General features: G+C 41.2%; 1 protein-coding gene across 3 annotated transcripts; it reads left to right on the forward strand.

The window, feature by feature from the left end:
* Positions 1–338: 338 nt before the first annotated feature.
* Positions 339–18,076, forward strand: LOC134519227 (acyl-coenzyme A synthetase ACSM4, mitochondrial-like). Of its 3 annotated transcripts, XM_063343087.1 has the most exons (18): positions 339–369; positions 797–900; positions 3,618–3,789; positions 7,314–7,537; positions 8,900–9,174; positions 9,309–9,395; positions 9,628–9,838; positions 10,335–10,542; positions 12,444–12,587; positions 13,009–13,165; positions 14,719–14,798; positions 15,306–15,429; positions 15,839–15,919; positions 16,128–16,229; positions 16,592–16,719; positions 16,809–16,908; positions 17,493–17,612; positions 17,939–18,076. In XM_063343087.1, the coding sequence occupies exons 5-18, from the start codon at positions 8,974–8,976 to the stop codon at positions 18,047–18,049; spliced, it is 1,854 nt and encodes a 617-aa protein (XP_063199157.1). In that variant the 5' UTR covers positions 339–369; positions 797–900; positions 3,618–3,789; positions 7,314–7,537; positions 8,900–8,973; the 3' UTR covers positions 18,050–18,076. The 3 variants fall into 3 exon arrangements, with proteins under 3 accessions (XP_063199157.1, XP_063199160.1, XP_063199158.1); XM_063343090.1 differs by lacking the exon at positions 9,309–9,395 and having other exon boundaries at positions 346–369; XM_063343088.1 differs by lacking the exons at positions 339–369; positions 797–900; positions 3,618–3,789 and adding an exon at positions 4,877–5,112.
* Positions 18,077–18,155: the final 79 nt, after the last annotated feature.

Genomic DNA, 18,155 nt, shown 5'->3' on the forward strand with positions numbered 1-18,155 from the left:
GATAAGGTCATGGCAGGACTGTTCTCTGTTTAGCAGCATATCACCTAACTACTCCTGAGCGAGCTTTCTTTCATTTTAGGTAATAGGTGAAAATGGTAACATTTTGCCTCCGTGAGAAGGTGGCAATTTTGCCATCCAGATCAAACCAGCAAGGCCTTTCTGTCTTTATGTTAGATATGTGGTAAGGAATCAAACACATTTTGGGGAATATTTTCCGTTCACTGGTGACTTTTGAAGTGCCTCCATCCAAGTGTGTATGCTTAGCTTACGAAAATCTCAGTTTTTCACTCAGCTCTGAAGGCATCATAACTTGTCGGAGGATGTCGGAGTGGGAGACGGACCCAGAGTAACGATGGAATCTCAATATGAGTATGATCATTCTCCCTTTATTCAAGTTTTCACGGAGTATATATAGACAGGCAATAAGAGCACGCGCTAGCGGCAGCTATATGATTGGCTTACAGTCTCTGTTCACGCGCTGTCCATGCAGTTCATTCACAGATCAGGTTGGTTACAAGAATTCACATAGTAAATTGCTTAGTCATTAGCACAACATGTTTTCTACCTTCTCAGTCCCCGTTTTTCCCATGTACTAATTCCATCTTCTACCACCTGTTTTGCTCTTAATCTAATCTCTCATAGTAGGGAGGCTGGCTCACGTGATCATTTTCTCTCAGACACATTCCTACAATAACTGATCTTGGAAGCACTGGCTTTGGTTTACCACTGAACCAAAGATTTCAGAATTATTTGCCCAGCTCTGCTTCTGAATACCAAATTCTTATTTCCTCTCTAGGTGTTGCATTGGGCTGCTCGAAGTAGATAGGGAGTGCCCTGAGAGAGCATCCAGGAGGAGCTGAAACAGCCGCTGTCAGCAGCCCAGACCCCACTGGAGGAGAAGTAAGCAAATTGATATTAGGAGCTACCTAAAACATTTAATGTATGTGTGTATTGAGAAATAACTATGCCTGTGAGAGAAATATTGGCTTATATTAAATTTGTAAAGGTGCAGACCAGCATTTTTTAAATACATTTGAGGAGACAAAGAGACATCTATCTTTTGATTTCAGGAAAATTAGGGGCACCTAGGCCAATTGGAAACTCTGGCAATGGCCTTCTCTGAATCCCAATGAGGTCCCATACCTTGAAGCAATGTCCCCTAGCTATTCTTCTTAGGAAGGCCATTAAGCAAATGTGACCCACCCTATGTCACTTCTCTTCTTGTACACTGCAAGGGCATGATGTGGCTGCCCAGACACCAGTGAAGAATTCCCCTCTGCTGGGAATGTCACTAAGCTCACTATGAGTAGTCTTAAGGCCCATTTGTGGAGCTCAACAAATGATAAAAAACAGAAAGTTGTCCAGCGTCTGGCTCGGAGACATATATCCACTGGCTTGAAAGAAATTTGATTGTAGAAAATTGCGTTATTCATCTTAGTCTTTCTATTGAACATTATTCATCAAGTTAGTGATTGCTGAGTGTTGCCTTACTCTAGCTCTCTTGTTTAGGTGGTAAAAGCTTTTATTGTTCTGTCTCTTGAATTTACATCTCATGATCCTGAAAAATTAATTCTTCAGCTGCAAAAGCATACGAAAAAAAGTTACCGCACCTTACAAATACCCAAGAAAGGCAAGTATCACTGAGTTCTGAATATACAAGTAGTTCCTGGCAATGCACCCTAAAATTAAAACTCCTCTAATCAAACCTAATAATCAGATTAGAAATACAATCAGGTTATATTTTGGAATAGTAGAATTTTGCCTTTTTTTCTCCTGGAACCTCTTTTAATAAGGTTTTGAAATGTAACATCGAAAATCTGACCCCATCCTAACTACACAAGTAAACACTGCTTAGCTGAACATCACAGGCCTATCCTGATAGGATCTGATGTTGTCTTCTTACATTGAAACTACAGATGAACCTATATTAGATTTCACTATGATTATGTACCGGGAAATGAAATGTTCCTTTACCTAATCAAATTGTGTCTATGAACATAAATTTATCCTAATTATTTTAAACAAAAGAATCAGATTTTACAAATTAAATACAGTTATAAAATATTAAATGTATTTCTAGACATTTTGAAAGACTAACTGAACAGAGAAAGATAATGCTTGGATGTTACAATAACAGCGGGTTTGAATACTATAGTGTAGGCGAAAGCCCCACCTGGCAACAGTCAATAGCCTGTCAAGTTCCTCAGCAGAGTTACCACAGTTTGCACTGGTCACAGATTATCAGGCTCAAAGGGTACGGCAGGCCTGGGGGGAATCTCACCATGATCTTCACATCTCATTACTGGTGGCAGCGGGCTGTGCAGAGGTAAACAGTACCACGGCCTTTCCAGGTGAGGCAGGAATCAAACTCCACCAGCAGAGTATGTAGAATGGTTGAAAAGAGCCCCAGGGCGTCTACATTCAGAGCTAAACGTGAATAGTTCATCAGGAGGAGCAGGATAAGCCCCATCTGGGTAAGCAATGATGCACCAGCACCCACCAAAAGTCTTCAAAAAAAGACTTCACTGCCTGTCTTTGGCTTCTCTCAGTTTCTGCACAGGTTCCAACAACATGCACAGGGTTTTAAATTTCCCTTCCCTTTCCCTGAGTGATATCTTTGTTCTGAAAGATTAATTTTTCTCTCCTTGATTCAATCAAAACAGAGGGAAAACATGCTGGATATTTTAAATGTAATCCCATTTTCGTAGTGGAATAACTAGGAATAGCATTAGATTTTTAAGTGCAATCATAAAAACATGTTGAAAAATATAATCTGGTCACAATGTCAGAATCTGATTCTTTTTAAACACATTCAGATTTCAAATATAAGTAAGTACTTTTTGGCAAAGTAATCCACTTAGTTTGTCTGAAGTAATCAGATTGTTCATGTAATCCATTTATTCTATGTAAGTAATAAGTTTTTTAACATAATCTAATTATGACCTTGAGAAGTAATCGTTTTTAAAGCAATCTTAAAAATATAATCCTGGAACAGGATTTGGGGTTTGGTACTGGTCTATGTTGGCCTTTAAACAGATCTGACTAGATTTTCCCCTGAGCCCTGTTCTAGTGGTGTAAATTGCTCATTACTGCAGGGAAGGTCTCGCTCGGGAGGTTTCCTCTCTGCTGCGGTCACAGGCTTCTCAATCCATATATTGGGTCACTCAGAGTCACCAACACATTAGTGCAGTTCTGTAATGATACAAAACCTAAACCTGACCAGAAAAAAATGAAGAAACAATCAGGTGAATCAAAACATTTCTGTTCAGTGTGTGGGCAGGAGTCCTTGCTCTGCCTTATCGTCGGTCAGGGCTTCATGCAACCAAATAAATCCCCTTAGTTGCTCCCTTTGAAGTCTGAGTTGTGCTCAAATTCAGCGGTGTGTGATTGTACCACACTACTGATTTGAGGAATTACTGAGTCACCCAACTGATGATCTGTTTCTCTAGAATGTAATTGGTTCTTTTTGTTGGGCACTGCCACCAATGCACTGCCTGCCTTCTTCCTCCTCAAAAGAGGCCGTAGCTTTTAAAATCGCAGGCTTGCCACAGGACAGAACACAACGTGGAATCAAGCTGTGTCAAACTGATAACTATTGTTGTTATTTCTCTTTACAGACAAGTTGGGAGTTTGTTCAACAACTACCAAAGATGATATCTGGGAAAATCCAAAGGAAGAAACTAAGGAACAAAGAGTGGGGAAGAGCTTAGCTTTGCTGCTGATGAGAACATGCTCATCCTGGACTGCTTTTCTGCCTTCTGGCATCCTGTTCTCTATCAGTCTTAAGAGGTGCTGGACAACCTTCTGAATAAGAGTAGCCGCTACTAATTTTTGTTCTGGCGCTTTGGGGTATTTCTAAAGCAAGATAGTCCCTATAATTTTAAATGTATGTGGGAGAAACTGTTTTGAAAATAATGATAAAAGAGGGGAAATCAGACTTGCTTTTAGCTTTCGCCTTTATTTTTGTATGTGCATTGTTATCACTGAAAGCCGCAAAGTATGCAACTCTGCGTCAAATATTATTTTGTGAGAACGCTTTTTAATGATTGTTGATATATGTGACCCAGCTTTAGCCAGTCTGGGTCACATATAGTTTTAGGATTAAATATAATCAAGGATTTCCTGGACTGAGTAGTCAGTTCAGACTGTGAGATATTTCCATAACAGTCAAGCACAGTTACGTGAGTATGGGTGCAGCAGAGATTTAGATCATCCCTGTTAGGTCACATCTCACATTTCTTGTTACCCCTCTGTAGCACTTGCACCTCACACAGTGCTGCTACAGCACAGCCTGTGTACTCTTTATTCTTGCTTCAGAAGATATAAGTAGTACTTGAACTCTATGACCAAGGCTGTATTTACTGGAAGCACAAAAACACCAGTGAACCAAAAAAACCCCAGGGTTATTTATCTCAAAATTTCCTGGTTCTGCTGTAAACCCACTATGCGGTACCCATGAACACATCTGCTGTTGTACCAAGAGCCTGGGAAAATAGCAAACGTGCTGAGTTGTAAAGCTGTTGATGACCTTTCAGGACAACTAATTGAGTTATTAACAGGCAAACAAACACAAGTCCCAGGAGAGGCTGTGCCAGGAGGGTTCTGCAGGTGGATCTCACCTCTTTCATACCCTTAAGCTCTGAAATGGATATTGGTTTGCTTTCCAGCTACAAAGCACGTAATTGCCTGAGGACAAAAACAAAGAGAAAACAAATGCACAAAATGCTGTGTCTGTGTAGATTACATCAATCTAACTAGATCTGAGTTAGCACTACTGAAATCAGAGGATAGTTAAAAATTTATTTCTTTAGGAGCAGACTTAGACCTCAAATGAAAAATAAACCCCAGTCTCCAGAGTATATGCATGCTGAGAGCATTACACTTTTTAAGGAAATTACAAAAGTGACTGAAAGAAGGTAGTTTGGGGTTTTTTATTAATCAGTCCTTTGGAGATTCATTCCACTGAGAAAATCTTTAGGCTGCCTCCTGTCCAAAGTGGTGTACTTGAAGTAAGCAACAAACATGCCAGAGAGGAACTGCATCATCTGCCTTGGATGGTTCTCTACCTCATTCGCATCAACAGTTGCTCTGAATTCTACTTTCTGGGAGCAGGTAGTTACATTTTGGTGAGCAAATGAGAAACTTCTCTGGATTTCATTGCTACTACCACAAAAATCACTGGTCAGCTGTTTTCTTCTATGTGTGCTGGTGGAAGGCTGCTATAGTACACTCGCTGTTTGAGGGCTGTCATACTTCTTATTTGTTTGTTCTAGGACTTGAGGACAAATTAGACTTATCCATCTGTGTGTGTATCGCCCATCATTATTGCACTGAATAATGGTTAATGACATTTCCAAACAGTAGCAGCTGTGTTGTGTGTCTCAAAATGTATTTACATGGCACAGGCAGCCAGGGGATGTCACTAGAGTTGTTGCTCTAAACCCCTGAGTGCTCTTAGGAATTTACCCTGTTTTACCCTGGGAAAAGGGCCAAATCTGGCGGCCTTGCAAACTTGTGAGCAAACTCATCCCTTGATTTCAGTCTCTCCACGTTGGGTTGAAAATGGGCTTAATGCCCTCTCGTGTACATATGCTAGAAACACCGTGTGTTGAGAATGGCTCTTTGTGTGTGTGTATTAAACAGCTCAAAAGCCACGTATCAGCCACAGTAAAGTGAGGAATGGGAGAAGTCATTTGCAACATGAGGAGAGCAGATGGAAGATATTGTACCCTGTTACAGAGGCGTGAAGTTCCTCAAACCCCAACCCAAATGTGCTTGCTCTGAATCTCACTGTATGTGCTCCTGAAGTGTAAATTCAAACAACTGAGCACTGCACTGTGTTCTTCTCCAGGTTTCACTGGGAATTTCATGTGGTTGTCATTGCACTGTCCATTTTAATTTCTCTGAGTACATGGGCTTCCAGGCACCTTAAGACGTAGTTATCCTTGCTCCCAATCTTGATTGAAAAATGGTAAGAAGAAAAGCAGAACCAGTTAAATAGCAGTCAGATCAGAAAAATGGGGTAATTCTCTTTTTCAGATCACCTTAACATCAGTAAACAGTGTCACTTCAGGAAGTCTGCTGTATGCCCTTTTTAAAAGGTGTTAAAATGAGAGACAGGTAGTCTATAATTACTTTAGCTTTGAGCATCTGCTTTTTCGGACTATCATATGCAATATACCAAGCTGGGGACGGTCATCTCCTAACAGTGAACTCCACAGCAGTAGGTCAGGGGAGCTGGCTCTGAGTCCACAACAAGACACAAAGACAGGGACACTTGTGCAAAGTCATGTACATGCCAATTTGAACAGTTTACTTCTGAGTAATTTCAAAGCTTACATTCAATTTGCGAAAGTGACTTGAAATTTTTCAGATACCCGTAACACACGGGAGTTCAGTGGTTTTCCTGGAAGATGGGCCGTGCATTGATGCCCGCAGGGATTCCACACGTGAGCTCTAACAGCCTGGTTCTGCCTCTCCATAGTCCATTACTTCCATGGCTGCTGTCTGTGCTTGTTGTTTCTAGCAGCATTTCTGACTGTTTCCTGACTCTGATCCTTAATTACACCCTTTATTGCCTCTATACAGAATCATTTAGGTTAGAAAAGACCTTTAAGATTATTGAGTCCACCTGGAAGTCTAACACTGCCAAGTCCACCACTAAACCATGTCCCTAAGTGACACATCTACATGTCTTTTAAATACCTATATTTATATACAGTCTATATATATTATATAGTCTATGTGTATGCTTATGTATAGCCTTTATTTATCTAGGTCTTAGTTTAAAAATATTTTCGCCTTGCAGAGTTTATTGCCTGTGGTAGCAAAACTATCAGACTGTACTGTGACTGTAGTAGATTCACCTAAATCAAGTGCCTCATAATTGAATAGCTGGAGTTCCTGCATCATGTTGTTGCCTTCCAGAGCATGGGTTTATGTCTCATCCCTTTGTTGCCCTGTTTCATAGCGATGACTCTATAGTTTTGAGTTTTCACTGTCCTCCTCAGAGCTGACGGCCCTGAGGAGTCTGAACTGCATGTATTTTCTCGACAGAAGTGTCCATCAGATATTGCAGCTGATACCACCAGGCTTATGAAAATCTTCATATCTTTGTCATAGCAATTCTCATACTATGTTTAACTCCAGAATCTGAAAATAAAGCTGCACTCTTGCCATTTCCAAAGTCATTGGTGCCATAGAATAGAGTTATATATTAATATATGGTGGATTATCCATTCTCCTAAGGCAGTGAACCAGAAATGCAGTCATTCATACTCAGCACTCCTTCCATCTTCTCTCAACTTTTTCAGTGATTGTGCCTTTCTTCAGAAGGTAATTGGAGAAATGAAACCTGTGCTCTCAGGGGGAAATAATCCCCACCACGGAAGGTGACGTGTGATACTAATGAAGGGCTACAACCGCTCAGAGAACTGGAACGAGCCAGGAGGAGGCAGTACTCGCCAATTAAGTACTAGGCAAGATACATGAGGAGGAGTGGAAAGAAGTCTCACCTGATCACAAATAACATCTCCAGGTAAGCACAACCTATTTAAACACCCTGAGAAATTAGTTTTTATTTAGTAGCTTTTTAAATACTTAGTCTTCTTAAAAATGAAAGATGCTATCTGCTAATGTAAAAAAAAAAAAAATCTGTAATGCCATGCTTTGTTCCTCTTTCTTCACGTGATTCTCACTTTTATGAAGGAGGGTGGACTACCAGAGAGCAGTTATACTTTCCTCTTTTGTATCAAGCAGACTGAAGAAGTAGCTTCTTTCTGCAAGAACATCTCCTAGGTCTGAGTCTGCAATCGCTGTCTCAGATCTAAAGGAAAAATAAAATGGCAGCCAATTCTACAAAGATTTTGCTGATTAACTGTGAGTTCTGGAATCAGGCTTTTTGTAATAACCTGTTAGAGATAAGAAGCAATACGTTATAAGCAGACTATGTGAAAAAAGAAAAAGCCTCTATCTGTATCTTTTAGTCTCTGAAGCTGAATGTATCCTGAGCGCCATGTTCCCATACATACAGCTCTAATTAACTTCCTCCTTTTGCAAAGTGTTTTCAGGGTAATACACAACTACAAATGGTATTTTGTGAAATCAAATGCAACTCCGTATCTGTGGCAAAAGCATTAGGCCAGTGAAAAAACAATAATAGAATGTGGAAAACCACCTCTGAGTTATTCATGATACTTTGCTATGCAACTAATGCACGGCAAATGCCAGGGGGAGGAGGGGGCACAATCTTTTCTTTGGACAAAAAGAAAGGCAGCGCAAATGGTGCAATGTAGAACATACTTCTGATTAACATTTATGGCTTTAGCAAAAAGCAACAGTAAAGATGTTTACCACATCTCTTCCATATTAGCTAAATGCACAGACCCCTCACCCCTGCTTGCTCACAACCACGCTGGTCTTTGAGTAGCTGTGTCTGCTGGTTATATCCTGGATTCTGGGGCAAAAACCAGGAACAGCAGATGGCATCCATCCTGCAACGAAATCTGTGTTTGCCATTAGTAGCCCTGTAGGGCTGAGTGAGACTGCTGTGGTGCTTAAAACATGGGAATAGTGGGTACAAGTCCTGACAAGTTCTTGTTGGGTTTTTTGGTTGGTTGTTTTTTTTAAACACTCAGCTGTTTCAAGCCCCTTCTTTGGTTGGACAGAATCGGAATTGTCAGCTCCAAGGGGAATTCTCTGAGAAACCTGTGTCCAGATGATAAAGCAGGAGACTTAAAAGGGTTACCAGAGCTCTAGCCTACCCGTAAGGAGAGGTGGGATAAAATGTCATAAAGAGGTGGACTTGCTACTCTGTATACACCTGTTCCATTTGGAGCCAACAGCTCATCTGGGAATGTGCACATCATAATACTATTATTGATTTTTCTGTCTCTTGTAGGAGGGAAATAATAATCAAAAAATAGTTCTGATGGTTATCATCTCCAAAATCCCACATATATCTGCTTTTGCGACATGAAGATTTTACTTGAATTTCAAGTGTTGCGGTCCCCATGGAGCATCCAGACACTCTGCAGATTATTCCACCAGTATCACAACACTTTTGCACCTTTAAATTTCTCCGATTATGAAGCTATCAGTCGTTGTGAACAGGAAGTACCTGAGTACTTTAATTTTGCAAGTGATGTGCTGGACAAGTGGTCTCAAATAGAAAAGGTAGCATTTCTGACCCTGTAGATTTAGTATATAATGTATCCCTACCCCCAAAGTCAAGTCTAAAACCATCACTGGCTTCAGTGGGACCAGAATTTCCCCCCATATTTCTATTTTAATATAATCTTACATTGCAGAGAAAGGAGAGACAATTTGCTATAGCATCAGAGGGGATGTGGTGCTCTGTCTCTGTGACTCTGATTCATCAGTGTGTGCCGTGCTGGGTTCGTAAAAGCCTCTAAGTAATTTATGAGCATTGCAAATCAGGTAGATATACACAACAACTTATATGTGCCTTGGAAAAGGGCTCTTTTAAACAAAACATACTTAATATCCCTGCCCTCAAGTATGTAACACTATCAGATTCTACTGCCTGGAGCATCCCAAAAACTCTGGAAGGAACTACAGGAGTCTCAGAAGTAACCAGCATACTATTTACCCTTGCGTTGTGTATAGGAACGAAAGGGACCATCAAACCCAGCTCTTTGGTGGATAAATGGGAAAGGAGATGAAATGAAATGGAGCTTTGAAGAGCTGGGCTTCCTGTCCCAAAAAGTGGCCAACATGCTCTCTGGCCCGTGTGGCCTGCAAAGAGGAGACCGAGTTTTAGTGATTCTACCCCGAATTCCAGAGTGGTGGCTGCTGAACGTGGCTTGTATGCGAACAGGTGAATTGTATCATTCCTAACTGTCTATAGATTGTTACCTTCTATGCCAAAAGTTGGTTAACAATTCATTTAGCAATTACATTTCTTATTTGACTTTGTAGCTTGAACATTTGACGATCAAAGGGGCTGGCAGGGGTAGTGTCTTATGATTGATGGAATTACCTTCATTTTTCTTTCACTTTGTGGCTTGTGTTGATTGTGTTAAATCAATTTCGTTGTGTTAAATCAATTTAACTTCAACAGACTTAAGTTAAAGTTTATTTATACTTTTTAGTTATATTGTGCCTGGAGCAAAGGATCTTGTAGAAACAGAAGCTATTTTGTGCTTCTGATCTGCACATCTGTATTCAAGTTCAGGTGTGTGAAACTTGTCTTACCTTCTTCTCACTTCTGGGTTGAATGGTGCTGGTATGCAACAAATCAGGAGAAGCTATGAAGTGATCAGGATTGAAAGTGAAAAATACCTAATAAACTTCCCATTTTATTGTACTTTCAGGTGTTATAATCATCCCAGGGACAACACAACTGACAGCACAAGACATTTGCTATAGATTGCTGGCTTCCAGGGCTAAGTGCATTATTACAACAGATACGCTTGCACCTGCAGTGGACTCAGTTGCATCCAAGTGCCAGTTTCTGAAAACGAAGCTAATTGTATCAGAAAGCGGCAGGGCTGAGTGGCTGAACTTCAGCAGTTTGCTCAAGTAAGTGCCTTCTACCTTAACTCCATCATAGTTACCTCTAATGGAAAATTTCTAATGTTTAAATGCACTTGTGTCTCATTAATGAACTAGATACCTTTGAGGGGGTAGGAGAGAAAGCAGTTTAGTCTCTTTTCTATGAAGAAAGGGAATATTTGGGAATAGACAAATTACTAATTAAAAAAATAAGTACAGTCTTATGATGTTGAAGTTTGTTATATATAACTATGAAATAATATGGAAAAATTGTCAGGAAAGCCTCTCTTATTGACATCTGTGGCCTATTTACCCTCTAAAGCTCCAAGAAAAATATTCTGTACAAATTATTCCAATCCATATTCCTAAAACTTAATAATAAGGCTAATGTGAATAGCTTGTCTCTATGAAAGGCTAAAAAAGGGCACTGCAAAATGAACCTAATGTGTTCAGGAATCCACCTGCCTCACTGCAGCTACCAAAATGGCACCCAACACACAGCTCTTCACTGCAGTGCATGGGACTGTAGGAGGGGTGGAGAGGTGGAATTGGGAAGAGAAGCAAATACCCTGCTGCAATCTGCTCAGGGCCCTAGGTGTGATTTTACTAGCTGGTATTTTGTTAAAATCATCTGTGCAGCTAACGCCATTCTTTCACAGACGGATCTTTCAAGGAGGGATCTAAAGCTCTTCAGTCAGTTTAAGAGCTTTGTAAGATGTACCATGTGTTCTCACAACCACAGGTGTCTGAACTAGCATTACCTGTGCAGCTCACTGTAGTCTCACTGTATTTCCATCTGCTCCTTTGAACAATTGCCCACTTCAGTGTCACTAAACTGGAAGATGGAGAAAGCAGTAACCCTGCATTCTCAAACCTAGAGCTACTAAAACATTGTCAAGTCTATTCGATGAATCCTCTTTCATGCTGGGCTAATATTCCATGGTTCAGTTCCATGGCAGAGGGTAACATTGATTTGATAAAACCTAAATACTGTCTGGAACTGTGTCAGTCCTGCAGAGGCTGTAACCGGCGGTCAGGCAGGTAGGCTGTCTGGTTTCCCCGAATGGCTGCCTCGCCAAGTGCTGGCTGTCTGGCTCCAGGGTTGCTCAGCTGTCAGGCTCCCAGTCTTCCCAGAGTGCTGGGCTGCTGCCCTGCCTGGCTCACAGATCACTGGCAGCCTGCCTACCTCGTGGGCTAATTGCCCAGACTTCCCAGCTCCCCGTGTCCTCGGCTGCCTTAGCTGACTGCTGAGCTGGCCAGGAGGCTGCGGGGCTCTGGAGCGAGGGCTGCTGGGCAGCCTGTCTGCCCGCCAGCCAGCACAAGAAGACGGCTGGCCTGGGGACACAGGCTTCCCACGCCCAACTGGGCAGGCATGGGCAATGTTTGCACACCAAGCAAAACCTTCTTGAACATCAGTCCTGGCAGAGAAAAAGAAACAGCTTTGCTTTCTCATCCTAGTAAGAGATGAGAAATATTTCCCTGTCATGTGCCAGATGGACAAGAGTTTGAGCCTCCCCATACTTCCCAAACACAGCAAGGATAACTAAGTAGTGGGACCACCTACCAAAAGAAATGGTGGGTCCTCCCTCAGCTAGTCACATTAAGTCTGGAAGATATGCTTTCTGGAGGGCACTTTGGCCAAACACAGGATGCTGGGCCTTTTGGCGGTTGTTAAGGGAGGCAAGTACAGGAGAACATGTTGGTATTTTTACTTTGGAGAAGGTCGACATGAAGAATAGTTAAAGAGCAAGATCAGCAACACTTTAATACAGAACTAGCAGTGCAAGAGTGAGGGGATCCTCAGTAGTTTATTATCCCTCACGTTTCACTATACAAACAGTCCTGCATAGACTGGGCACAGAGGATCCAAGCTAAGTGTGCTGAATAACACCAGCCACTGTTTCATTAACCTTCCTTTTTTTTTTAAGGGCTGCCCCCGCTGTCCATACCTGCGTGAAGACAAAAAGCCAGGATCCAATGACAATCTATTTTACCAGTGGCACCACGGGCTCTCCCAAAATGGTTGAACATTCCTATGGCAGCTTTGGCCTGGGTTTTTTTCTCTGTGGAAGGTGAAGTATTCAGCTAATTATGCCTTTACAGCTCGGAAATGTGAAACAAACAGAAGAGTTTTTGTATGCGATAAAATTATGATAGATGATGAGGCTCCTGCAATACTGTACATGTCTTTTCTTTTGGTCTCAGCTGAATTGTTCCCAGGAAGCAAGGATCTTGTTTGATATGGTATATGGCTCCGTGTTAGAAACTATTTGCCTGCTAATCCAGGATAAATAATGAGTTGGGAAACAGTTTGATTCTCTTTATCTTTGCCATCAGTATAAAGGCTATGCAAAAGGCATTTATTTGAGCTCTTAAGTTTTGAATCAAATTTACCATGCCTTTCAAAGCAAAAAAACCCAAAGCCCCCAAACCCTCACATTCTTGATTTCCACTTGCAGACTCCCTTATGATGGCCACCTTTCTCTTCAACAGATACTGGATGAATTTGACTCCCTCAGACATCATGTGGAACGTGTCAGATACTGCTTGGGTAAAGGCAGCTATTGGGAGCATTTTTGGTCCGTGGTTCCAGGGCACGTGTGTTTTTGTACATGCCATGCCACAGTTTGATCCAAGAGCAATCTTAAATGTAAGAACACCATGCTCACAATGAACAAGTTACTCATATTTCATGTTGTTTTCCAGGCAGGCCACAAAACTAAGCCTCTTAGGTTTATGGGATTAGCTGTTTTAAGATGGCATAACCACAAGGTGATTGTTCTTTGAGTAGGAATATAATACAGGAAGGATTTTGCAGCATTACTCTTTCGGGCACAGGATATTACCAGCTGCTTCCGATCAGTAGGAGTTACTGGTATTAACCTCTCCTCTACTGTATTTCACTATTGAAATGATAAATGAGTTGAATTACACGTAAGTTAATATTTTAATTACACTGCTGTGACCCTTAAGAAAGGCAGGTCAGCACTGGAAAACACTGAAGCTGTGAGATTGGCCTGTTCTTAAAAAAAAAGATTATTTTCAAGCTTCTCAAGCCAATCTTGAGTTTTAATCTAACACAAAGGGAAGAGTGCTGTTCCCAAATGGCTCAAAGCACTAACGTGGAAAAGTGTACATTCCTAACATGTGGGGGTTTATTTGGGGATTTTAATCTTCTTTCATTTCCTTTCTACAATGGTAGTTGATAGTTTGGGTTTATTTTTGTATAAATTTCTTGGCCTTGCAAACACCTGCTTGCAATGTGCATCAGGTTTCACATCTCTGCACAAAATGAAGTTTGATAGCAGAGACTGCTTTACCCATGATGTGGCTGGAGTGAAGAATGGTGAATGAGAGGTCTTCCCCTTGCTTTTATTTATCACTACCTGTCCCCCTCTCTGAGCAGATTTTCATTGCAGGCAGAAGTGAGGTTAAAAAAACAAACAACTAAGGCTTCACTCTACTTGAGTGACTGCGAATCATCTGTTGGTGTTACGGGTGAGACATAAAGATACGTCAGAAAATAGAGGCTCAGCTGAGATCTTTGTTTTTCTAGCAAGGCACTGAAGTCCTGTGTTCTGTCCCAGGTAAAGGAGGATATATAAATTTGCCAGTCCAAAACAACCTTTTAATACAGCATTACTTGCAACTCGGAGCACTGGGGGACTTGGCTTTGCGGGTCAGGCCCTTTGTCAGGACAGCTGAGGGGATTGTAGCATGTCTAAAGATTTGCTACAGTCTGTTTCAGAAAGTGTAGGGCTAGATAAAAGATTGAAAAATGTTCAAAAGAAACCTGTGATTTTAGGTGCCTCCATTTTGCGGTGCCTGACTTTGTCCTAGGGTGAGATGTGGGCTTTACTGAAGTCCCCTGAAAAACTTACGTTGCACCCTAGGGCCAGGGTTTCATACCAAGAGACGGTCCTTGTGCTTCAGGTGAGCATCAAGACAAATTAGGTACACCCGTGGTTTACCACAGTCAATGTGTCACCTCTTCAGCTGACATTTGGGGCACTGTAACATCTTTCCTGAGCACTGACAGTGACAGCAATTACTTTCCTTTCCGTCTAAGTGAGGTTACAGTCAGGTCTTGTAATTTGTGCCCTAGTATGGAACGAAAGGAATAGTTAGCAGCAACTTTTTTCCCCAAAACAATATTGTTTAACCCTCTTTTTTTTGTTCTGTTTTGTTTTTTTAATTTGTCAGACCTTGTGCAGATACCCAGTGACCACTCTGTGCAGTGCCCCAACTGCCTACCGCATGCTGGTGCAGCATGACCTCACCAGGTACCGCATCCGTTAACAAGTGACTGTGCTGTGTCTGTTCAAGCTGTTGCCTGGCTCTTTAACAATGATTTCTGCAGGCCATAATAGCCACTTAATCTCTCAGAGTGGTGGAAATTCTGTGTTGAAGCCAGTATCTGTGAGGAGGCAGAGCCTTTTCCTTAGTACTGCAGAGAGAGGTGATGAAATCCACCCCTTAGGCAACTCCAACCCAGAGTAAATTTTGCCCTGTGGCATTAGAGACAGTAAATACAGAGGCCAGTATTCAGCCCTTGAAGGCACGTGTGTGGCTGCGCTGCCATCTGTCCGGTGCATCTTTGCAGCTCACCGCTTTGGTAGTCCCTTTCCAGCCCCACTCCAACTGGATCTATAGGCTTTCTCTCAACCCTAACCCTAAGAGAGTTCCATGTGTCCCAAAGTCAAGGGGTTGGACAGACAGATGTCTGAGGGTGCAGAATGTGTCCCTTTCTGTCCTCTGATACTCAGCAATGTCCTCTGTCTGTCATGAAGGTATGCATTCAAGACGCTGAAGCACTGTGTGACCGGAGGGGAACCACTCAACTCAGAAGTGATGGCACAGTGGAAAAGCCAAACAGGACTGACTATCTATGAAGGCTACGGCCAAACCGAAATTGTATGTTCAGCTTTTTTGTAAAGGGTTACAACTCAGCTGTCATTCAGGGGACTTAGATATCTCATTCCTCTTGTTAAATCTGGAACTTGGCCACATATATCTGACTAAAAAGAAAGATGGCATTAGAACACGTGGCAATTTCCTACAAGAGGGTTTATTTTGCTTAGAATTACGGCTTGGTTATGATACTGCTTCTAAGACTACTTAAGCTAAGTAAACTTAAACTACTGAGTAAAGTATCTTGAACTTTTTGTCCAAGACTCTCATTGAAGTTCACAAATGTTTTGGCTCGCACAGATGGAAGACTTAGATCTTATGCTAGCTCAGCAGTGGGCATAGTACAAGAACAGGAATATTCTTAGGAATTACAGTAAAAAATCCTGGGCTGGTTGTTTGTCTTTTCCAACAGGGAATGATATGTGCGAATATGAAAGGAATGAAAATTAAGCCAGGTTCCTTGGGAAAGGCAGCTCCCCCCTACGATGTTCAGGTATGCTGGTCCCCTTTTCTGTTTGCGGTTGATTTCATAGGAAGTAAAATACAAGAAACTACAACATACCATACGAGTTTTGGTACTGTACAGTGGTACGCAGGGCAGGCTGACTTTTTTGGTTGAGCTGTTGGCTGCTGGTTAGTTTTAGAACATGGTGCTCTTAAAATGGGAAGTTATAATCACCCATTTGCCTTTTCTATTGCAGATTATAGATGAAAATGGCAGTGTTCTGCCTCCTGGGAAAGAAGGAGACATTGCTGTCAAAATGGATGCCAAGCGGCCATTTATGTTTTTCACTCGATACGTGGTAAGCCAAAAGTGAATTTCCGGAGAGCCAGTTCAGGCCTGCAGCATGGTATGTATGGGTACCAACAGGAGCAAGTGCAGCACCAAAGAGCTGCGGCTCTTCTTGACTTGACAGTGTTATGACTTTTGAAACTTCCATTCTCTCCCCCCTTCTTCTGCAGACCTACTGTGTGATCATCGGTTCTGTATCTGCCCCTGTGATCAGTTTTCCCCTTTTGGAAAAAGCAAGCATAAGCTCTTACATTCTTGAAACAGAGAACAAGCAGTGAAAGATACTATGGGTAGTGTCCAATGAGGCAAAACTCATCTCTTAGCTTACGGCTTCTCAATATTTAGATCATTTAATTGTTGCTTGTTCAACAGGATGATCCAGTGAAAACTGCTTCCACAATCCGTGGGAACTTCTATATCACAGGAGACAGAGGAAGCATGGATGAGGATGGATACATATGGTTTATGGGGAGATCTGATGATGTCATCATCTCCTCTGGGTTTGTAGATTTCCGTTAAAGTAACAAGAAATGTCTACAAACCAACCATATACCTTTCACCTATTAAGCATTTAATTTCTCTCTCCTAGGTATCGTATCGGACCATTTGAAATAGAGAGTGCCCTGATACAGCACCCAGCTGTCGTTGAGTCAGCTGTCGTCAGCAGCCCAGATCCCATCAGAGGAGAGGTAATTAGTAGTCACTCTCCTAATCATAAAGTGCCTTGTGTGACAGAGCTTACACTCAACTTCCACTGAATTCATAAGACTCTCTCGCTATACAAAGTTTTCCATCACTTTACCCAAAGCGAGGGGGAACAGTAGTTTGTGTATCTCATATTCCTTTTAATAAAAATATAACCCTTAGTTTCCTAAAGAACATAACACTGAATATAAAGGTGACTGATAAGAATTGGTGTACACTTCGACCCACTACTTGGAGAATTATATTCTTTACTTTAACAACTTATGTTTATAGAAAAGGCCCCAGCATCTAAGAACTTTAGAAGAGTCCTTTACAGAACAAATTTGGAAGCAAAGTTTGAAACTTTTATAATGTATTATTTAGGACCTTTACTAATGTAAAGTAGAAACAGTCTTTCATCCTAATTTTAAATTTGCTTACACGAAAGTGAATTTTGCTCTACAGCGCAGGTGTGATGCAGCAAGCCTGTACTGCAGGCAGTACTCACTTATTCTCGATTAATTGCCTCATTTGTTAGGTTGCTGTAGTTTAATTAATGCTGCATTTTTTATTTATTTTCCCTTGGTAGGTGGTAAAAGCTTTTGTGGTCTTGTCTCCTTCCTTTAAGTCACAAGATCCAAAGAAACTGGCCTGTGAATTGCAAGATCATGTCAAGAAAGTCACTGCTCCATACAAGTACCCCAGAAAGGCAAGTAAATACAGGTGTATTAAAAAAAAAAATAATCCCAAACACCTATATTAACTGTGGAGAGGCAAGAAACAGAAAGATTAGACTCAGTTCAAACTCAGTAACAAAAAAAGCCCAAATATGTACTGTGCAAGAAAAATGACAAATGTTATTTTAAAGATTATTTTGGAAAATAATAGATACAATACAGTCTAAAACCAAATTGGACTTATTTCCCCAGTCACCAAATTCTTATTTAAGTTAAGTAGGATGGAGATCTATGCTGTTCTGAAAAAAAAATTATAAATTAAATCTGCTCATTTTACTTTTTTCCTCTTTTGAATCAGATTGAATTTGTCCAGCAGCTGCCAAAGACAATCACTGGGAAAATCAGACGGAATGAACTGAGGAACAAGGAGTGGGGACTTAGTTTTGATAAGCAATCTAAAAAAGCCTAACCCTATCAATTTCATTCATAATGGAGCTTTTCTATTACAACAGTAAGCACCAACATATTTCATCCTTAGGCAGCAATTGTGTAATAATGCACAAGGATTAAAAATT

This window comes from Chroicocephalus ridibundus, chromosome 8, assembly GCF_963924245.1.
Source record: "Chroicocephalus ridibundus chromosome 8, bChrRid1.1, whole genome shotgun sequence".
In the NCBI taxonomy this organism is placed as follows: Eukaryota; Metazoa; Chordata; class Aves; order Charadriiformes; family Laridae; genus Chroicocephalus; species Chroicocephalus ridibundus.